General features: G+C 40.4%; 1 protein-coding gene across 2 annotated transcripts in view; it reads left to right on the forward strand.

Annotated features, from left to right (window-relative positions):
- Positions 1-977: 977 nt before the first annotated feature.
- LOC131237475 (transportin-1) overlaps positions 978-24,170 on the forward strand; it is an 85,241-nt gene continuing 62,048 nt past the window's right edge. The window contains exons 1-2 of one of the 2 annotated variants that reach the window (XM_058235265.1): positions 978-1,609; positions 3,335-3,622. In XM_058235265.1, coding sequence (XP_058091248.1) covers positions 1,421-1,609; positions 3,335-3,622 — 477 coding nt within the window. In that variant the 5' untranslated portion in view covers positions 978-1,420. The remainder of the gene's footprint in view (positions 1,610-3,334; positions 3,623-24,170) is intronic. The other variant, XM_058235266.1, reaches the window with a different exon arrangement.

A 24,170-nucleotide genomic window follows, 5' to 3' on the forward strand; every position in this document is an offset into this window, starting at 1 on the left:
TGTCTCACGTCCTGAAATTGGCTAGAAGAAAAACGGATGGACGGAATGAATCTCACCCATATATTTCAGTGAGCCCCACCCAGCATCCTCGGGCGGCTTTCGCAGGAAATCCGCGTCCCTCAAATCCGCGTCCCTCGAATACAACCCGTAACCCTCTTATAAAAGTACACCTGTCTTTCTTTGACTGGCTCGTGCAGGAATAAACAAAAATAAGGTACAACATATTTCTAATCATGATATCACAACCATATGATATTCTAATTTTCTTTTACGCCACTAACTTATTTTCACTACTTATCATCTATGCAAAGAATACTATACCATAGGGCTATGATATTCCAAAATCGATTATCAGGCAACGAAACCCATATCCACCGAAGGCGCATCGTATGAACGGTTTGGATCACTTAACATGGCCCTCACATTTACCAACCGAGCAACCGCAACCATTCCATAGATTTTGAGCAGCATCCCATAATCGCCACGTCACCGATCTGAAGTTACATGCAAGGCTGTTCCCTGGATACTTGTCCATCTGCTCGTCCCTTCTGCCCCACGATCTGATGATAGAGACAATCCATCTACGAGTCCCCACTTTAGATGCTCTATGTGGAAAAAAAGCAAAATCCAACTGTTCGTAGATCTCTCCATCTACAGAGAGTGAGTTCAAAAGAGCCGTCCAAAAGAACGAGTTTCTGTCTCGGCTTAGCATCAACGGTGATGATCCCCGATCAATGGGAATCGTTCCGTGTCGACCATTTACTGGAGGGGGACAGGACACGGTAGACCCGTAAGGACCCGAATGCAGATCTATCCATCATCAGTACACGTGGAAGAGATGCACAATCAGATCCGTCCGTTCATCAACTGGTCCCTTGCACGGATGGCATATATTTTAAAAAATCACATCCATTATCTTTCTGATGAGTGGAGTGAGGGATAGGGTGTTTAACAGGGCAGATCTTTGAAACACAAGCCGTCTATCATATGGCCCTGAAGGAAAAGGGACCCGGTTGATACATACTGCAGTTCTCACGGATCCACCTCCGCATCATCTGCCTTCGTATGGGACCTTCTGGATGAACGGTGTGGATCATCACGGGGTGGAGGTGTAGAAGGGGCGAGCAGATTGGGCAAGCCTCCTTTCGACATATCCCTCGCCCCACCCCTCCGACGAAGAGAGACGCCGTAATAAAGAGAGAATCCGCCGCTTGCCTTGCCTCGAGTACACTGAAGTAATCAGCAGCCGCAGCAGCACCATCTAACTTTGGTGCTCCGCTCTTCCTCCTTCCGTCTTATATATATCCATATATCCCCAAACCTGCACGAGGACAGACAGTTCTCTCTCTCTCTCTGTCTGTCCGTCTCTTTCTCCCGTTTGCTCTCTGTCACAGCAGCAGAAGCATCAGCAAACTTGAAGATGGCAGCAGCAACAGCAGCAGCGTCGCTGTGGCAGCCTCAGGAAGAGGGTCTGCGCGAGATCTGCGGGCTGCTGGAGCAGCACATCTCGCCCACATCCGATCAGGCGCGGATTTGGCAGCAGCTCCAGCACTACAGCCGCTTCCCCGATTTCAACAACTACCTTGCTTTCATTCTCGCCCGGGCAGACGTACGCTCTCTCTTTCTCTCTCTCACTTACATCGCCGATCTTGCTCAGTTTGATATTGTGATTTCTCATGAATATGATGGATTGTTCATATCGTTCATGGTCTTGACGTTTGCTCCAAAAAAGAAGAAGAAAGAATCCTTTCAATTTGTACTTGATTTTGGTTTATTTTCCATTTTGTAGGCCTTTTCAATCATATTCACGGTTAGTCAAATGCCCGCCAAGTGTTTGCTTCATGTTGTTGTGAATTATATTCGTTTTTATGTCTTTTTAATTGGAGAAACTATAAAATAGGAGTTGAAACGAGGAATTAGTTAGGACGGTAGACCAAGAAGTTTCCCAAAATGACTGCTTTCAATACATTTGGTTGATAATTCATGTGAGTGGAGAGATTGAGAAGGATGTTACCCATAGAATTCAAGCAGGGTGGAAGTAATGGAGATGTGCCTCAGAGTTTTATGTGATCGCTGTGTGCCAATCAAACTGAAAGGAAAACTTTATAGGATAGCTATAAGACCAACCATGCTTTATGGGATAGAATGTTGGGCAGTTAAGGAACAACTCTTCATAGGACGAGTGTAGCTGAAATGAGGATGTTGAGATGGATGAGTGGCAAGACAAGAAAGGATATAATTGTAAATGAATGCTCGGGGCAACTTAGGAGAAGCAACAATAGGTTATAAGATGAGAGAAAGTAGAATTAAATGACTTGTCATGTGCAACGGAGACCAAATGCTGATTTAGAGTTGGTACAAGTTGAAGGCTCTAAAAGGGCAAGGGGAAGGTCCAAAAGGACGGGGGTGGAGGCATTAAGAAAAGAGTCGATGACCTATGGTCTAATTGAAGTTATGGTCCTTGATAGAGTGGAATGGCAGAATAAGATTCATGTAGCCGATCTCAATTAGTTGGAATAAGGCTTAGATGATGATGATGATATAAACCATGACACGCTGGAAATAACTTCAAAAGATCTTGTTACATTAAAAAAAAAGGGGTATCTAAGTGTTGTTTTTAAGTATACCAAAGATACTGAAACCTTCTTTCACACTTTTATTTTTCAGGTTTTATATGTATAGAACATACCTTTGGAACTGATTTAGATGGTCTGGTCATGCTCTCTGAAAACTGGAAATGGACTTGGAAGTGGTGGAGTGTATATGTGTTTCAGTGTTTGTGTTGGTGGGGGTGTGAAAAAAGAAGAGCAATAATCTTCTCGTTCTCTCCGCTTCAAGTTGAGTGCTTAGAGGGAGTTACAAAAGCTTGCTTATGATAGTTTGATGGTGGATGGTGGCTTTTGTGTAGATATCAGGTAGCTGGTCATAGGATGATACACGAAGAAGAAAAATTTCCTGATCTTCATCCTCTTGTCTGATGAAATGATGAAAGCTCAAAATGCTCTGTGTCAGCTTGAAAGACGTCATCAAGGGAAAAATTCATGGCCCTCTTTTATACAAAGGGCATGAAGATAGACAGACCAATTTCTCCGTGATGGACTATTTCTTTTTCCTGCTTCACTCATAAACATCTTGATCTTCAATACTCAATATTTCTAATAATGATGAAACAAAATCTACTTTGCCCACAAAAGAAAAAGATCTTCAATAGTGTTGGTTTGTTTTTATTTATACCAGTTGTTGGGCATGGCCTTATATGGATAGATAAACTACTTGTTACTATGATAGCATTCCTACATTCTGAGTTAGCACCTGACTTCTGCTCTTAAAACAGGGAAAACCAGTGGAAATTCGACAAGCAGCTGGGCTACTTCTGAAAAATAATCTAAGAAGTGCTTTCAATTCTATGGCTCCTCCATACCAGCAATTTATAAAAGCAGAGTTGTTGCCCTGTTTAGGGGCTGCAGATAGACATATCAGGTCTACAGTTGGAACAGTTATCAGTGTGGTTGTTCAGCAGGGGCGAGTTTTTGGTTGGCCCGAGCTGTTGCAAGCCCTTGTCCATTGCTTGGATAGTAATGACCTGAATCATATGGAAGGTGCAATGGATGCTTTATCTAAGGTACGCACTGGTCTCTTTGGATCATTTAACTTGTTATTTTTTCAAATCTCTGTTCAATGAAATAGCTATTAACAACAAGGTATTCTATAATAATAACAGTGGCCGTAACGGCCAGCACCGTTACCTTTACGATACAGGCTGTAATGACCATTATGGCCTCTGTAACAGCCGTTATGGCTTTTACGACCCCGTAATGTGTAATGGTTGCCATTGTTACCCTTATGTAACGGCCTTTATGGCCTTGTAACGGCTGTTACGGCCCACCATGATTTATAATGACTACAAAGATCTATTCATGTGCTATGAATGCTTTATCCATGGTTTGCATTAACTAAAGGATGTTTCTTATTTTTATGTTTTCATTTTTTCATCTTGTTTGTTTGTTTGTTTTTTTTTTTTTTTTGGGCAAGATTCATACATATACACCTCAAGACCTATGTAATTTGAACCTTAGTTGCACAATCCTTCTAACTAACTATTGCTCCCACTTTGGACTAGCTCCTACTTCTGGCTAGCTTCTGCGAGTTATACTTGCTAACATTTTGAAATAGATACTTCCCTACTTCCGTACGTGAAGTTACTGTTGCTTTGACTTCGTGTACGATAATTTGAACATAGACAACACTTTATTAGAGACAAAATCATGTAAGAGATAAGATTTACAACCTCATTTTGTGTTTCATTATTCATTTATTTACTATTTGTGTATAGAAGTAAGCTTATAATCACAATTATTAATTGTCAAAAACCATAACCTACATAATTATATTAGTGGTATCTTTTCTTTGATTTAATAAAGTCTTTGTTGTTATTAAAAATGTGGTATTTTTATAGCTCATAAGTTGGTGCAAGAATTTTCCAACTCTATAGCTCATAAGTTGGTGCTCATAAGTGGTTTTGGTGAACTTCATTAGTTTGTCTCAAAAGGTATCTTAGTTTTCTCATCCTTGCATCTTCTTCCGCCCACCTTCTCCCTTCTTCCTTCTTGTTCTCCATAAACATTGAGAACTCTGACCTTCACACCTTACCTATACCTAAACCAACCTATAAATCTTTAAAATTTCCAAGAATCCTAATTGTGCAATGTAGGCATAGAATTGCACTTGTCGAAGGAGTCAGTTGAAGTCGAATGCTCTAAAGGGACAAGGGAAAGGCCCAAAAAGATGTGGGTGGAGGTAGTAAGAAAAGACTTGATGACCTATGTTTTAATTGAGGATATGGTCCCTGATAGAGTGGAATGGCGGAACAAGATTTGTGTAGCTAAACCTAGTTGGTGTAAGGCTTAGATGATGATGATGATACCACCTGAAACCCTAAGCTTTTCTGAAAATCCTAAGCACCAATCTTCTTCTTCTTCTTCAAGTTACAGTGCTCCTAGTTGCATTTGTCAACTTGGAGTTGGACAATACAATCAATAGTTCTGAACTGTCCATTAAGTACAAAACACATTTCATAGGCTCTTCTTCTTCTTCAATTTATAGTGCTCCTACTTGCATTTGTCAACTTGGACTGTACAATCAATAGTTCTGAAATGTTCATTAAGTAAAGAACACATTTCATAGGCTCCAATGAAATAATCACACTGATTTGATGATCCAGTCCATCCTTGATATGACTTATTTTATAGTTATTCTATACAGAACATATTTCATAGGCTCCCATGCATAATCGCACCGATCTGATAATCACGTCCATCCTCGTTGTGGACTTATTTTATAGCCATTCTATTTCGAATCCATGGATGGATGGTTATGATTGCATGACTACCTTAGAATCACAAGCAATCGATGATGATGATGGGCCCTAACAAATAGATGGATCAAATTGTTGATTGGACCTCTTTCTTTCTTTCTTTTTAATTGTAAATGGTCTTCGTCGTCCATATTAAAGGCCATTGATCAAATGGTTAATATTTGTGAGATTGAGTGATGCTTACATGGTAGCCCCTGAAATATGTGCTAGACCTAATAAACATTCTAGATTAATGGATTGGACGAAGTCCCTAGTGCAACTAGGAGCACTATGACTTGTGGTGCATTGAGAGTCACTAGAGCATTTCTCAAAAAGTAATGGTTTACCCCTTCTTCCTATATTTACCCCTTCATATATTTTCCAAAATAGTCGACTTTGCTTCGATTAATTGAATCCTACTTGAATTTTGTGTTTTGATACTCAATATAGGCCAAAATTTTATTTATAATAAGTTTCTAACTTTATTGATGGTTGAAATGAAGAATGAAGTGGAAAAACAAAAGAAATTGGAAATAAAAGTTTTCAAAATAGGCCCTTTAAGGCCGTATCTGCCCCGCATCGGTGCATATACAAGGCCCATAAGCTGTATCTGTTGTTATGGCCCATTTCTTTTCTACAGACTGATTCACCCTCGTATCACGTAATGGGGGTGACTGTTTTCTTTATGTATCAGGTGATATGTAACTTTTTCTGAATACCATGATCATCTATGTGCAAGGTCAGAGAACAAAATGGTTATTGTAGATTTCATCGAAGATAAACACCATTCACAATAGTTAAGAATGAATGCTGATTGGTTGCTCAACACATGAGATTGCTTGAATCTCTTAATACAATAAGGCCCTTTGAAAATGATGGGGTGAAGATGTTCAACCCCTTGTGGAGATCCGTAGTTTCCACTTAATAGTTTGACTTGTGATGCAAATCCTTGTCTATTCGCTATTAGAGACACTTTCATGGACCTTTCTTTCCTTTCCTTTTTCTCCTGAGTGACAACACTTCTTTTGAAAAGTAAGAAGGAAAACATCAAGGAAGCTGGATCTGATTCCCAATGACAAGACACTTCCTGCCTAGCTTCTTTTGTTAGTTATTGGAAATATGATTCAACTTTGTTCAAACTTGGGTGAATGAAGCGTTAATCCTAGAAGTGAAATTCTAAATTTTATTGGAAATAAGCACCAATTTCTACAGTTTGGAGTACAACATAACTGGAATCTCCTATGATGAGGCTCCTTGAAAATGATTAAGAGAGGATCCTCAATCCTTTCAGAGAACCTTGGCTTCCACTTCTTTGGAGTCTTCTCAGTTCTCACCCATCTGGTATGGAAATTGTTAAATTGGCTTCTCGTTTGCTGTCCTTAGTAATGCCACCTACCTAGGTTGGGCCCTTGTTACGCATTGAAGATTTATCAATTTTCAAGTTCCACTTAACTCGATTGGAGGACATTGACCTTCTTTTTCTAATTTTAAGCTCATAGATATTGACCTCCATTTGATACGTTGTGTAATTATTTCCTTACAGGCCCAATTAATGACTATATTTTTGATGATTTCAACAATCTTTCCTGCTGTGTCACTTTTCACTAAACATGAGATTGTTTTATCTTTCCTACTCCTCCAAAAAGATGCTAACGAAAGCATATTCTAAAGGTACCCTAACCCTTCCGCAACTTGTTTTGACTCACTAATGAGTAATGTCTTCTCTAAATGTCCAGGAGATTGTGAAGAGCCTTGGGCCTTGTTTGGATTCATGGAAAGCATAGGAAAGGAAATAGTGTTTCTTGGGTAACCTTATTTCTAGGAAATTGCAGGGAAGGAAACATTGTTTTCCTTGTTTGTTTTTTAATAAGATTTTCTTAGAAATTTAGGATCTATTTTAAAATTTGTTGTTTGGCAAAACAAAAATTTTTCTTGGATTTTTTTTTTTTTTTTTGTAGACAGTCACCAGCATGTAACAAATTAGCACATGTAGGATGCTCGGAGAGGGATAGTGGCATATGGGACATATGCAACATATGGGGGCACTTGAAGCTAAATTATGGCTTATGTGGTACATGTGAGGTGCTTGAAGCTGTACAATGGCACATGTGGCACAAGACATGCATTAGCACGTTTGACACATGGGCACTTGCGGCTAGATGCTAACAATTATGCACATTGGCACATTTGGCATATTTGGAGTGATTGAAGATGGACGATGGTGCATGTTGAGTGCTTTGCACGTGTAGAGTGGAAGAGAAGATGAATGGTGGTATATGTGGCATGTGTGGGGGGCACAACCGAACAAGAGAAGATATATGATGTCAGATGTGTCACATTAGCACATGTGGGACACTACATATGTGAGGCGCAAATGAAGATTGATGGTGGCACATGTGGGACATAACCGAAGATGGACAATGGCTCATTTGACACATTGGCACATGTGGCACATGTGAAGTGGTTGAAGATGGATGGCGGCGCATTTGGGCTTAACCCTTGAGAAATCTATTTTCCTTCCATTGTGGGAAAATGCCGTTCTTAGGGGTGAAGGTGGGAAAATAGATTTGTCTATTTTCTAACGAAGATAAAAAGTGGAAATGGTTTTTCCCACAAATTCCTACAAAGAAAGGTTTGACAAACAACGGAAAGTAAGTTTCATGGGAACCAATGTTTCCTTTCCTTTTCATGAATCCAAACAGGCCCTTAGAAAGTGATTTCCAATCTTAATGCAAGCATATGTGGTTAACTGTTTCTTTTGGCTATCATGCAGAAAGCATATCTTGGGGATGTTGTTCATGTTGGAACTAGCTGTCCAATTTGGAATTTTTTTTGCCATTGTTGACTAACAAAACACTTTCAACCTTGATATAATAGATTCCCCACAAACGTGAGCACAAAGATGGATTTTAGCTCTCTTGGCCATTAAGGCTTGGAAAAAAGATTTAGAGAAGAAGTTTCTTTTAGGGGGTGTTTGGTGCATTGTATTAGGACAGATTATAGATGGGATAGACTTTCTAATCCCACGTTTTGAGCCGAAGCTTGTGTTTGGTTAGGCAGTCCATCAGTGACAATTTGAAGCATTGGAAACTGTGCCAAAGCATTGAGGATTGATCAGCTATATCTATTTTGGATTTGCAATATCCAGCAACGGACGTTCAAAAAGAATTTCCGTGATGTATTGCATGGTGTGCTACCATGACGAATGTGTTATATCCATACCGTTCATCCATTTTACGAGATCATTTTAGGCCATGGGCCCAAAAAAGAGATAGATTCAATGCTCAAGTGGATCACACCTCAAAAGGCAGTGGGGATTGAACGTTTACCATTGAAACTGTCTTGGGGGCACAGAAGGTTTGGAATAATATGATATTTGTTTTTTCCCCCCTTCATCCATGTCTATGTGACCTCATGAACAAGTTGGATGACAAATAAACATCATGGTGGGACCTATTAAGGTTTCAACGGTAAGAATCGTTGTTCCAACTGTTTTTTTGTGGTTTGGTCCACTTGAGCTTTGGATCTGCCTCATTTTTGTGCTCATGACCTAAACTGATATCGTCAAATGGATGGACGGTGTATATATGACACAGATCATGGTGGGCCCTGTAGAACTTGGTGACGTAAACACACCACGGAGGTTGGTGGTGTGTGGCACTCCACGCAATCCGCTTTCAAAAGCTTCCTCTCTGTGAATGAAACATCCAAACATGTATTCCTATTATCCCTGGATCACGGCTTTGAAACTATACATTCCAAACACGGAGATGAGATTTGGTATATCACTCCTAATCCACTGACAATACCGGACACTCCATAATCATTACACTATGCCAAGTACAAAACACCCCCTTAGGAACCTCTTTCCAAATACTTCTATTGAAATTGGGTTATGAAATTTGATGAAACAAAGCCCAAGAGCATTTAACAAGAAAGTGCTACCCCATTACAACATCAAAGCCGATCACTTACCCAAAAAACATCTTACTTAACCCTTGGAATTTCTTTATCTTACTTAACCCTAGAAATTTCTTTAAAGCCAAAGCCAAGATCTAACGAAATGTCTAACTCTTTAAATTTGGGGAACCCTTTCAACTATGTTATTACCTTGTTCTCCATATGGCCCAAAGGGTAGCTAGGAAGCACATATTTAACATGAGCTTATGCTTTTAGCCCCTCAGATCAAGCTCCCAAGCCAACAAGAATGCCTCAGTAGAACTTGGCATCATCCAAAGCAATCCTAATTGACCAAAACACCAAAACGAACCAGATGCCGTGAGTAGGTAATGGATGAATACATGAGGCATGCTTTCAGTGTCTTTCAAACACATGCAATATCCTTTCTCTATAATTGATTCTTGCTTTTAAGACGATCAATAGTAAGATCTTTCTATTGACCTACTAGCCATCCAAAAGTAGCAACCCTAGGAGGAGATTTCGCTTTACCCCTGTTCCCCTCCAACTTCCAGTACAGGGGGACTTCACTGAAAATTTATGTGAGGGATCTCATTTCCACAAAAGCTTGTCCTAGAAATTACCGACCTTTAAGTCTTCCAACATCCTCATTAAGCTTCAAAGTCTCCTTTTTTCTTGTCTTTTAAGTTCCTCCTAAAAATGCTGTTCCCCACTAACTTCTTGCCCAGAAGCTCACAACATTCACAAGCATATTCGCCATTAAGATTTTCCTTTTCATGAGGCCAACCACTTCTCCAACTGATTTATCAAGATAGAGAAACACATGATGGGTAGATATTCCTTAATCCACCCGCTCTAGCTCTTCTTAAACCTGTTACTGTAACTAATATTTTAGTTCGCAGTATCCCACTCAACGTGGTTGCAAGACGTTTCCATGTCAATCTTGTGAAGAAGATTGGGTGTTGGATTCCTAAACGTGGACTGCATGCATTCATTCACAACTGAACAACATCATGGATTTGGCAATCATTGACAAAGGCACCTCGAATGACAAAAAAGATGACCTTGGCATCCTGATTCGGTTTCTCAAAAGCTTTGCAATAATTTAGTGAGCTGTTCTTGCGAGACTTATGAGTATTCAATTTTGATTGGTTCTTCCTTTTGTCTATAATAGTGAAGTGTAGCATAACGAATATTCTTTATTTAGTTCTGTGCTTCAAGAAGAGTGGGATGTTTGAAGACTGAAAAGTCTGTTCCAATTGTGCCCCTAGATAAGAGGAGATGGATTCCAGCGTATGTGGCATCTTATGGATGAAGTTGCCACAAAGGTATAAAAGAATGTGGTAATTTGGAGGGATGGCCATTGGTAAAATTTTCTAGGGTTTTCGGACAAGCAGGGCTTGTTATGGTGGTGGTAATCCCTCGCGACCGGAAGTCGGCGGCATCATGTGCTTTTGTGTTCTCTCGCATGAGCTCCAACGAAGAGGTGATTGATGGTGGCAGTGAAGTTGCTCCATGGGAAAAGCTTCGGTGGTAAGAAGCTAATGGTGCAAAAAGCTAGATTCAGCCTTGAAGTCAAAAACAAAGACAAAGGTAGAAAGTTGATTAGAAACAATGATGCTGATCGTCTACGTAAAACTTGTCAACTACAGTAAGGGGGAAGAGGCATAACTTAGCTTTTGAGGGGCTCTCCTTTAGAGATGCTGCAATGGGGCGTCAGGATCATCATCATCAACAAGAGGATAAGGAGCTCGGGATGTCTTAGGAGTGTCACGAGATGATTGGAAACTCGAAGGGGGAGCAGTAAGAAGAGCATAGCTCAGAGGGATAGAAATGGATTTGGGTAGAGTATATCAATGGTGTACGAGTGGTTTGATAGGCCACAGCTAATTTAGAAGGCATGGGAATCTCTCCAATATGTTGATGATACTTTGCTTTTCTGCGAAGCAGAGGTGAGATCGATTGATAATCTTCGGAAAATATTGTTTGCTTTGAGGTCGTGTCAGGGCTGAATGTTAATGTGTCAAAGTCAGAAATGCTGGGTATTCATATGGATTCTAAGGACCTCGATATGTTGGCATCCATCTTTGGTTGTAAGGTGGGATCGTTTCTGTCGACCTATTTGGGTTTGCCCCTTTGCATTGGGAAACCGACTGGACATCTTTGGGACAGAGTTGTTGAGAGAATTGAAAATAAGTTAGTTGGTTGGAGACATTGATATTTATCTTTGGGCAGTCGCATAACCCTCATCAAAGCTGCTTTCTCTAATATGTTGCTGTACTTTCTATCTTTATTAAAATGCCTTAAATATGTTTTGAATAGATTGGAAAAGATGAGAAGAGATTTTCTTTGGCAATGATTGAAGGAGAAACATAAGTTCCATCTTCTAAAATGGGATGAAGTTTGCAAGCCAATTTCTCAAGGTTGTGAGGGAGTTAGGAATCTTGGTCTTATGAACTTGGCTTTGCTTGGGAAATGGTTATGGCACTTTTCCACTGAAGAGGGAAGTTTGTGGAGAAGGATTATTGCTTGTAAGTATGGCGTGATCGTGAGGGGTTGAGAAGTGAAGGAGTCTTCATTATATCGTGCTTCAAATGTGTGGAAAATGATTTCGACGATCAGGCATCTTTTCATTAGTGCTATTTCCTTTTCCCTAGGTGGTGGGGATTAAATTTGTTTATGGACAGATGTTTGGTATGGTGATCGCCCTCTCCAAGAAGATTTTCCTTCCTTGGTTGGAGTTGACTTGGATAGATTTGTCTCTGTAGCAGGTTGCTACTCCATGGTTGGGAGGAATGTGGTGTGGGCTCCTCCATATCGTTGCAACCTTTTTGAAGGGGAGATGTGCAGCTTGTGGAGTTGTTGTCTCGTCTGGAGGAAGGTACTCCATTGGTTCAATTTGACGATTCTATGCTATGGAAAACTCACCCTTCGGGCCGATTCTCAGTTTGTTCCTTCTTTGATTTAATATCCAAATCCTCTCAACCCCACCTTTTCCCTTCCCACTTCGGGGCTGTTTGTTTTTTGAATTCTGGGAGTAAATACATGCAAACAAGTCATCATTACTTACACTGCAAATGAGAGTAAGATGTCAGATGAAATTGACTTCCCCGAATCTTGTTTGATTTTTTCACCATTTGGTGAAAAAGTAATAATTACTTGTTCTTCTGTTGTTTCCAGAATGCATATGTCAAGTCATAAATACACCACAACAGATGAGAGCCTGACATCTGACGAGTACAGGATGGCTGGTCCCACATAAAAAACACATATCTTCAATTGCCCCAAACAAGAACCGTGCATGCCACATGTGTGGGATCTGGATCATTCGTCACACACTCCCCATGCCACTGCATTTCTCAGGGGATCGGTGTGGCCACCAAGATGTATATATTTTATCCAAACCGTCCATCCATTTTGATGGATCTTTTTTGGGGACGTGGGTTGGCTATTGACGTTGCCACTAGTCATGTGGCTAGTGGTCGATGCTCTGTGGGCCTACCATGATGTATGTGTTTTATCCACACCATCCATCCATCTTTACAGATTATTTTAGGGATTAATCCCAAAAATGAGGCAGATCTTAATCTCAGGTGGACCACACCGTGGGAAAACAGTAATGATTGAATGTCCACCATTAAAAACCTCCTAGGGTCCACTGTAATGTTTATTTGACATCTAACCTGTTGATAAGGTCATAGAGACCTAGATGAAGGGAAAAAACAATTAGAAGCTCGATCTAAAACTCTTGTGGCCCCTAAGAAGTTGTTAATGGTGGGAATTTAATCACTAATGTGTGGTACACTTGAGATTTAGATCTACCTCATTTTTTTGGCTAATACCATAAAATGATCTGGAAAAATGAATGGACGGAAAGCATGGATGAAACATATACATCATGGTGGGGCCCATAGAGCAAATGGCCAGTGGCAAGGTCACTAGCCAACCAGTTTCCCATTTGGGCATGAGTAGAATCGGGTAGATTGAAGGAAATAAGGGTAGATTGAAGGCTCAACTGGTCCACATCACATGAAGCAGTGAGGATTGAATTCCTACTGTTGAAAACTTCCTATGACCCCCAGTGATGTTTATTTCACAGAATGATGTATAAATTGGATCCGTTCATCTAGTTATCTGATAGGGTCACATGAATGCCATGTGTCCACAATGTGTGCCCGGAATCATGTGGCACCCCAGCTGTGACTGTGAGGGCCCATCCTGATATCATCTTGATCCACTCCATCCATTAGTTGAGTCTTGTTTGGAGGTGATCCATGAATTAGGCCAATCCAATATTCTCCGTGAGCTGATTCCATCATTTGAGATTTTCCGCGTACAATTAATATGTTGTAGATGAACTGATAGACAGTGTGGATTTCACACATACAATGAGTATCCCCGTTGTCCATCCTTTCTCCAATATTATTTCTGAACATGATATACATCAGCACTTGAAGGCTATGCATTGAGGAAAATGTTGGTGCAGGTGTCACCCAACAACAAAATAGGACAAACAACACCCATCCACATAAAGCAAAATAATCCAAAAAGCTTACAAAAAAGCCAAACATTCTATCAATACATCCATATGTGTAGCCAAATAACCCAAAACCCCAAAAAACATGATTGAGATAAGCAGGTCAAAGGATACTGCCAGGGTGAAGTCGGTGTGTGGCTCCATTCATCCAAGCTTATTTGCAACGGTATAGCACCATGAGCTGGAAGGTCATCATCAGAACGACAACACCGACCACAAATAGCAACATTATTGTTGAGTCACAATAAGATTTGCGACATATTGTAGCGCAGTGGGGAGCCCTTACGTGTGGTGGTGCTGATCCTATGAAATATGGCGTACTAGAGGCAATTCAAAGGCATGGTCGGCGACTTCATCAATAGGCGGAATGATGAACCTGTTTATGTTGTCATTAGCAGAATTGGTCATGTGTAGATTTCGATCCAGGATCACACCCGTGAATGCTTCCCATGCTTTATTGGCCTTGTTTGCAGACTTGAAACTCTTGAAGTTTGCATGGCTGAATCCATCAACTTGTGCATGGCATTCCTCCCATATATAATATATTCCTGGTTCTTTTCCGTTGAATATTACGTATACCTTACTCATCTATACAAAAAAAAGCTATTACACAATAAGGACTACACCATAATCATAATTTCAATCGTCCACAAAGAAAGTAGTAAAGGCCAATATTATACATTCACGGATTGCGATAGTTAAGCTACAATTGTGACAGGAGATCACCTGTAATCGATTTATTAGTTATGTAAAACTGTTTGTAGGTCAGGAAGGACTACATCCTGTGAATAAGCTATTAAGGTGCAATATAGGATACTAGATACCAACTTCCCAACATATAATATTGTTTCAAGGGTCATTAGCATGTTCACCTGCAAGAAGTTACAAAAACATCCAACAAAATGACAACTACAATATTTAATATTTATCACCAATTTAATAGTTATCAAAGGTCTGATGGTCAGTCGACAATGGGAACATGGTATTGCGGAATTTTCACACTACTCGACGTTCCAATCTTTCTTTCACCACCATAAAATTTGGGAAGTAAATATTCCATACCTTTGGAACAACCCTACCCACTATATATAGGTGGGTCGACCCAAACCAAATGAAGATCGGTATGCCTGCCAAAATGTTGTGTGTCCAAACATACAAAAAGCTCATAACACAAACATGTAAAAAAAGGCAGAAGTTTTTAACCACAACAATCGAATGGTTGTGCCTTGTGCATACGTCCCCAAAAAAATAATATTGTAAACCACAACCTTCGCATGGTCCCAACCAGGACCTCCTAACCATTCATATTGACTGAGATCAATGAATGTCCCAGCTCCGATCTGCAACATCCTCATGACTTGAAGTTTCTTCTCTTTCGAAATATTAAGGCAACTCTATATGCTTCTTCTTTAGAAAGTAACTTTATTGCCCGCAACACCTCATCCCTGTCAGCCCATATAATTCCTCCAATGCTGGAATAATTTGAGACATCCGCCGAAAATCTTTACCTTGGTTGATCGTTTTTGCAATCGATTTCATCGTGTCGCTTATGTCGACCATTCCACTGCCCTTGAGTTCAACCGATCATACCATTTTCACTCTCTTCCTAGAATTAACTGTGTTGTTTGTGTTCCTATAAGCGTTTCCATTCTGGATGCGATATATTTTTCCCTTTATGACTGTCATATGACTAGTGGATATTTGACGCTGTGTCCCCGAGCTCATCAGATGAGAGAACGAAGGTGTCATCATTAAGATCGGCAATGTGATTTGTGGAATCCTCTGTATCTCTCCACCTCATAGTACTTGATCTTGGAGGTAGATTACCTGTTGCACGTGATCTACCTGTAGCCCTGTCGTTCCCAAATACGTACTCCAGATTGTCATACCTTGGCTAAGGTTTTCCGCGAAACCGTGTGGCATTCGGATGGGACTATTAAAGAGCATAAAAAAGCAATCCGTCATGTTTATAGATAAACACATAATCAAACAATATTAATATAGAATGTAAGCATAAATACTAGAAGTGAATCTCACCCTAATATAGTCATCCCATACTTCATCAGGAGCAATGACGATCTTTAAATCATCACCCTAGCCAAATCCTGAAGCATTACGCAAATCTCTCACAATGAAGTAAATTTTTTTTAAAAAAAAAAAAAAAAAAAAAAACTGTGCAAAGCTTGTTTGTAACATTGGTGGTGCTGATCACTAGCCCTAGTTTACTTAACATTTTCTCCACGATTGGCATATATGATTCTTTCTTAAATCTGGCCCCACTCATTCGTCTAGATATTGCTAACTCCATTAGACCATCGATTAAGATGTTATCCATGTCATCCGTCCAACGAAGTATACCTCCCAATGATGGGGCGTCGCCAACTGTCTTTGAGGTATACTTTCTCGGAGTTCTTCTTGGGGTAAATATTGCTTTGTAGTGGAATTACGGTTCAATCTAGAATTCCGAAAAGTGTGGACAATGATGAAGTGTGTAGATTGATTGATAACCAAAAAATTGCAACAAATGAGCAATTTACAGAAGGAACCCACCAAACAAAAACTCAACAGTTAAAAAGAAAAGAGAACATACACACACACACACACAAGCCAACAAGTATTTGTGATTCACTAAAGTGAACAAATAGAGATATGTTCCATAAACGTGTTCATGGGGTTTTTGGTTTCCAAGACCCACTGAAAATCTGCTCTAAAAACTCATAAAGTTTTTTCTTGGAAAAAGAAAGAGAATATACTTTGACCAAAATCTTATTTGGAAAAATAATCCTCAGTCTCCAAAATGTCCCCACTAAACATATTTTTTGGAAATAAGTCATGGACCATCTTTAACAGAAAATTTCCTTAAAAACATAACCTAGATGTGTTCCCGAACTACACGTTTTTATGGAAATGGCCAGTATGTCCTTCAATGAGAAAACTCAAATATTTCGAAATCGACACATTAGAATCCTTGATCATCCATAGTTTTGTCAAACATATAGATGCACATCCAACGGCCTATAGGAAAAAAAAAAAATCCAATCGTTACCCCCTTGTGAAGATGACCTAATGGAAGAAGCTCTCATTGTTACCCCCTTTTGCGTTGAGAAAATGTGTGACATCCCCGACCCTTTTTCTGATTGACGTGTGGAATCGGACCACTCTTCATGTTATAAAATTGGCAAACCTTTTAGAATCTCTGACGAGCAACTTAAATGGACCAAAGATGTTTTAGAGAGGGAAGTGGGGCAGTTGGGTATGTCATATGGGACCCGAGCTGAAGATGCATATGAATTCTTCCAATTTGTTTGGGCTAAGGCAGTTTGGGGATTGCAAGTCGATCTTAAGGCGAAATCCAGGAAATCCCCTAGAGGCTGGAGGGAGCTGGTGAATATGGAATGTACCATTAATTATGATTTGGTGATTAGAGTAGGTGGCTCTTCAAGGGTTAGATCGGGAAAGTGTTGTTCAATGATTATTCTATCATGGAATGTCAGAGGGCTGGGGAATGCATCAAAGAGGGCCATGTGAAGAAGATTGCAGAAGATCGAAGGTTGACATCATTGCCATCCACAAATCCAAGTTGTAGTCAACGAATAGAGGTACACTTGCTTCTATCTGGGGGGTAAAATCATCTGATTGGGCAGTTCTTGATGATGTGGGTACAACAGAGGGTATTTTGGTTGCATGGAAGTCACAAAGATGGAGGCAGATAGATTCTTCGTCTCCATCCTTCTTTGGGAGATATGTTCAGGGTTTCTATGGGTTTTTTCTACTGCTCACGATCCATGTTATTGCAATATGAGAGATCAGTCTTGGGCTGAACTCGACTACGTTAGATAGAGATGAGATGCCCCTTGGTATGTTGCGTAGGGGATTTTGATGTTGTCCTTTTTTCCTTTGAGAAATCTTGTGGCGGTAGGGTTACCAAGAGCATGTCCTCCTTCGATTGGGTGGCCCAACATGATCTGGTGGCCTGCCTTTGGGGGGGGGCAGGTTCACTTGGTCTAATGTTTAGGAAATCCCTATCATGTCGTGGTTGGACATATTTTTACTTTCAGTGGATTGGCTTGAACGAGTCCCATTGGCTATTCAACGTGCTCTCCCGAAGGTAGTATCTGATCATAGGCCTATTATTTTAAAAGTTGGTAATGATAATTGGGGACCTAGTCCATTTTAGGTTTGAATTAGCTTGGATGGAAGTGGACGGATTTGATCAGCTCGTTGCAGATTGGTGGGCCTCAATTGTAGTTGACAGTTTTGCTGTCTTCAGAATTAGTAGAAAACTCAAGATGCTAAAAGAGAAATTAAAGTTGTGGAAGAAAAAGGTTTTGGCCGGTGGAGAACAAAAGTTTGATAAAATGACGGAAGAAATTCCTTAGCTCGACCCCTTAGAAGAAAACATCTCTCTTTCCCCAGAAGGTAGATTGAAGAGGGTTGACTAGTCAAACTTGCATGCTAGCAAGGCCAGAGAGGAAGAAACTAAATGGCGGTAGAGATCGAGAGCGGTTTGGCTCAAGGAAGGTGATAAGAATACTTGCTTTTTTCACAACATCGCTAGTGCTCGAGCTCGGGGTGATAGAATTTCCTCTCTGGTGGTTAACAGGGTTAGTGTTACGAATAAGCACAAGATATGTGAGTCTATTGTTGCCTTCTACCAAAATATGCTTTCGAGTGAGAGATGGGGGCGTCTGAGATTGGATACCTCCAATTCTGTTAACTTTCTTCTGAGGATGTTGCCTGTTTAGAAAGACCTTTCTTGGAGGAAGAGGTGAAATTGGCCCTAGACTCCATGTGCAACGACAAGGCTCTGGGCCTCGATGTCTTTCCCATGGTCTTTCTAAAGAAATTTTGGCATATAGGGAAGAAAGACATCATGGACTTTATTGTGGAATTCTTAGAGTGGGGGCGCTTATGTAAGGTGCTTGGAGCTATGTTTATTGCACTAATTCTAAAAGTGGAAGGAGCTGAAATGTTAATTGACTTATGGCCATTTAGCCTCATTGGGGGCCCCAATAAGTTGCTTGCTAAAATTCTTGCCACCGGATTTAGTGTGGTTCTTTCCAAGGTGATCTCAGAAAATCAGGGTGCTTTCTTGGTAGGAAGACAGATATTGGACAATGTCATATAGCACATGAATGCATTGGTACTAAGCATAGAGAGAAGAAGAGCGGGCTAGTCTACAAGCTCGACGTCGAAAAGGCTTATGATCATGTTGAATGAGATTTTTTAGACTACATGCTTCACAGATTGGGGTACGGCCACAAGTGGAGGGCTTGGATAGGTGCCTGTCTGCAATATGCTCCCTTCTCAATACTCGTCAATGGATTGCCTAGAGGATTCTTCAGCGCAACTCGAGGTCTTAGGAAGGGTGACCCGATCTCCCCATGCCTATTTGTTGTAGTTGGGGAAGCCCTGAGTATGATGCTTCAAAAAGGTGAGGAGAACAGACTATTTAGTGGTTTTCAAGGCGCTAGAGAAGGGTAGTACTTAAGCCATCTTCAATATGCGGATGGCACGTTTTGTGACACGAAGGCACATTCTATGGACAACCTGCAGAAAATATTAGTGTTGTTTTCAAGCGGCTTCAGGATTGAAGATTAATGTGGCTAAATCGGAGATGTTGGGACTTGGGAGTGCATGATGAAAGGGAGGAATTGAGCCATTTTGTAGGCATTTTTGGTTGTCAATCAGGATCTTTTCCGTCATCATATCTTGGCCTTTCGCTTGTATTGGGAAGCGGCCCAAACACTTATGGGACAAAATTATCGAGAGGATTGAGTGGAAAGTCATCTTGTGGAAATGCCGATACTTTTCTTTGGGAGGCCGTCTCACTCTCATAAAGATTGCGTTTCCAACATGGCTGTGTGTTTTATGTTTCTCTTAAAGTATTTGGCAGCGGTGATGAAAATGCATGAAAAGCTAAGAATATGCTTTCTTTGGAAAGACAATAACGAGGGGAGGAAATTTCATCATCTAAAGTGGGAGGAGGCGTGTAGGCCGATCAAAGATGGTGGTGCCAGTTTGAAACCCCTAAACCGTGTTTTTTTTCCAATTCACCAAGGTAAATCTCAGTAAATGGGTAATAATTACTTACCAAGGTAATTCCCACACACTTTTCGATGCTGACATTGATGGTTTACTTTTTGAACACTAAAACTGAGGAATGAGTGAATTTCGTGTGCGGCCCACTATGATGTATGTGGCTTATCCACCCTGTCCATCCGTTTTGCGGGTTGATTTTATGGCGTGAGCCCAAAATTGAGGTAGATCCAAAGGTCAAGTGGACCACACCACACGAAACAGTGGGTTGAACTCCTACTGTTAAAAACCTTTTACGACCACGATTTCCTATGGTGTGGGCCACTTGAGCTTCAGATTTGCCTCATTTTTGGGCTCATGTCCTAAAATGTTCCGGTAAAATAGATGTATGGCTCGGATATGTTATAGATTTCATAGTGGGGCCCGTGAATGGACGTCGATCCTTTTCAAATGGCTTTTACAATGAGGAAAGTAGCATGTATTTACATTCTCCATCCAACAACTAACATTTGCAATAATTACTCATTGACGCCCTTTTACATGCATTTACAACAAAACAAACACGGCCCTATCAGTCATGAATTTGGCCTTATTAGGTAAATGGACCTGGAGATTTGGGACTGAAGAGGGCAGGAGGTGGAGGGACTTGGTAGCTCACAAATATGACACTTAGGGAGTAGTTTGGTCTGTCAGAACTTCTACTCTGTATAGAGCTCGGGGGTCTTGGAAAGCGATTGCGGCCATCGAGCATATCGTGCGTAGAGGCATTCTACTTGTTTTGGGAAGCAATAATTGTATTTGTTTTTAGGTCGATAAGTGGTGTGGAGACGGGACATTTCATGATTTGTTCCCTAGGGTTGCCCACTTGGGGCCCTACCGCGTTGTTGCTATTACAGATTATTATTCCGTTGATGGGAGGGATTGGCGGACAAGGAGAGATGTTTTTGTTAGTTTGCTGGACTTCCTAAAGAATTTCTTACCTAATTTTCGATTCGAGGATCGGTTCATATGGGGCAAACATCGATCTGGGAAGTTTTCCATCAAGTCTTTATGTAGCCTATTCGAAGAACTTGTTTGCGACCCGTCCATATCTCACCCTTTCACCACTGGTTCTACGATGCCCTTCCCAGGGTGGCGGTGTCTGTGTGGCTCGTGTGCAAGAAAATAATTCTAACTATCAATAATCTCCAGAGGAGCTCTAGGTCTTCCCAACGTCTGCTTGATGTGTTTGGCAAGAGGAGATGATTGACCACCTTTTTATCCATTGCTCGTCTGTAGCCAAAGTGTGGGATTTTTTCTTCTTCTTTCAACATTGATTGGGTGATGCCGGCATCGGTAGAAAATTTAACTTTGGGCATGGCACGACGGAGGAGTTGGTAGAGGGATTAAAGTGGTTTGGAGGCTGACTATCATGGCTATCTTTTGGGTCATTTGGGGGTCTAGAAATGGGCTTTGTTTTCAAAATGAGCAAGAGGGTCATGTAGAAGTCATAGATAGAGTTGAGGGCTTGGTGTCAAGCTGGGCAATGTACGTTAAATAAGCGACGTCGGCCTATCTTTGTTTTTGTAGTTTTCTCTCTTGTATGCTTTCTCTTTGCGTTTTGAGAGTTTCTAATAAATTGTTATCTTTCGAAAAAAATAAAAGTAAAAATCCAATCATTGCCTAATTCCCTATTTTGCCTTTGTTGTTGTTTATGTCAGTCAACGACCTTATCCCTTGATTTTTGCAGAAAAACTCAGAATGCCTTATAGAGTGCTTTTAGAAACTTTTCATATATCATGACCCATTTGACTCTCCTAGAGTTATTTGATCGCTATTGACTGGGTTGGACCATGGTTAATTGTTGCTTGCTTTTACTGTTTTTTTTTCTCCGAAAATTGCTTCGATACCCAGTGTTAACTAGTCTTGGGATTTTTCAAGATTGAAGTTGTCATCATCATCATCAGAGCCTTATCCCAACTAACTGAGGTCAACTACATGAATCCTATTAGGCCATTCCACTCTATCACGGAACACTTCTTCATGACCCATTTGACTCTCCTAGAGTTATTTGATCACTATTGATTGGGTTGGACCATGGTTAACTGTTGCTCACTTTTACTTTTTTTTTTTTTTGCTCCAAACAGTGCTTTGATACCCAGTGTTGACTAGTCTTGGGATTTTTCAAGATTAAAGTTGTCACCATCATCATTAGAGCATTATCCCAACTAATTGGGGTCAACTACATGTATCCTATTAGGCCATTCCACTATCATGGAACACTTCCTCATTTAAACCATAGGTCTTCAAGTCTTTTCTTATTACCTCCACTCACATCCTTCTGGGCCTTCTTTTGCCCTATTAGAGCCTTCAAGTTGAACTGACTCACTCCTAACTGGTGCAGTTCGTTGTCTCTATTGCACATGGCCAAACCATCTATGTCTAATTATAGTTGCACGAAGCATGAAATGCGGCGGCAATAGATTCGCGTGTAGAAGTGGGGAAGTGTTTGTTTCGAAATGTAAACAAATAGGTGGGGAAGAGGGAGCATGAGTGTGTCTGAAGCACGGTCCAAAGCAGGAGGGCACCTGGTTGGAAGGATCCTACAGCTAAGCTTTCCCCATCTTATCACCTATTGGTGCTACTCCTAAGTTTATCCTTCCTTTTCTTGTCACGTATCTCTCAACATCCTCATTTCCGATATGCTTATTTCATTCTATGAACGTGTTGTTCCTTTACTGTTCACATAAAACATGGTTGGTCTTATAGCTATCTAGAAAATTTCACCTCGAGTTTCATTTGTATGTTGCAATCACATAAAACTCTAGAGGCACGTGTCCACTTCATTCACCTAGGTCTAATTGTATGAGCAACATCCATTCAATCTCTCCGCTCTCTTGAAGTATTGATCGAAGACATTAAAAATGGTAATTTTCGAGTACCTCTTGGTCAACAATCTTAATGAATTCCTCATTTTCACTCGTTTTGTTATTAAAATTGTGCTGCATATACTTTGTTTTTGTCCGACTAATTTTGAAACCTTTAGATTGTAAAGCATCCTTCCATAGTTTATCCTTACTTTTCTTTCACTCATCTATCTCAGCATCCTCATTTCCGCAACGCTTATCTAATTCAATGAAAGTGCTGTTCCTTGACTGTTCCTGACATGTTGTTCCTTGACGGTTCACGTAAAACATGTCTGGTCTTACAACTATCTTGTAAAATTTCACCTTCAGCTTCATTTGTATGTTGCAACTTGCAATCACATAAAACTTGAGAGGTACATCTTCACTTCATTCAACTAGGTCTAATTCTATGAGCAACATCCATTTAATCTCTTTGATCTCTTGAATTATTGATCCAAGATATTGAAAATGGTCATTTTTGGGCACCTCTTGGTCAACAATCTTAACGAATTCCTCATTTTCACTCATTCTGTTACTAAAATTGCGTTGCATGTACTCTGCTTTTGTCCAGCTAATTTTGAAACCTTTAGATTCTAAAGCATCCTTCCATAGTTCTAGGCCCCGCCGGCCACACACACAAGCATCTCGTTAACCAAACTATGTCATCTGCAAACAATATACACCAAGGGATCTCTTCTTGTAGATGCTTATTTACCTCTCCCAAAAGGTACAGTCTCAATGCTGGACCCCTGTTGCATGACTACAGTAATTGGAAACTCACCTGTCTCTATTAGTCCTCACATTTGTTACTGCTCCCTCATACATATCGTTAGTTATGTCAATATATCCTCTTGAAACTCCTTTCCCAACACCCTCCAGATTAACTCTCTAGGGACTGTCAAATTGTCAGTATTCATGGTAAAAGTTGTGACAAAAGTTTTACGCCGACTGCCAACCTGACGGTACCTTCCTCCTTAATTTGGGCTTGGGACTGGCAATGAGAGCACAAAACTCCCACAGGAACTATGCAATAGACAAATACATAGATTGATTAAAATCAATGAATTTTCTTTGAGTTTGAAGTCCCATTTTTCTAAAAAATATAAATATAAAATTCTCAGAGACTAGATAATTTTGTGGCAAAGAGAATCTAAGTATTTTGCTTTAGAACTGTCCTGGGACATCAAGGCCATATTTTGATCTCTCTTCCAAGGAGAATGCTATATGATCTGGCTTCATTATTGTTGGACAACTTTGACCATGGCCTTGGTGATTTTTGTGTGTGTGTCTGCAGTGGTCTTTTTGTGAATCTGATTGGGCTTCCCTATCCTCTTTATCGTTATCAAAGTCCTTATTCACAATATCGTTGTCTTGACTTCAGCAGATGATTGCTTATCTTTCAAAATGCTCAAAAACTGTAAATACACATAATTTGAGA

The sequence above is a fragment of the Magnolia sinica genome, chromosome 2 (genome assembly GCF_029962835.1).
Source record: "Magnolia sinica isolate HGM2019 chromosome 2, MsV1, whole genome shotgun sequence".
NCBI lineage: Eukaryota > Viridiplantae > Streptophyta > Magnoliopsida > Magnoliales > Magnoliaceae > Magnolia > Magnolia sinica.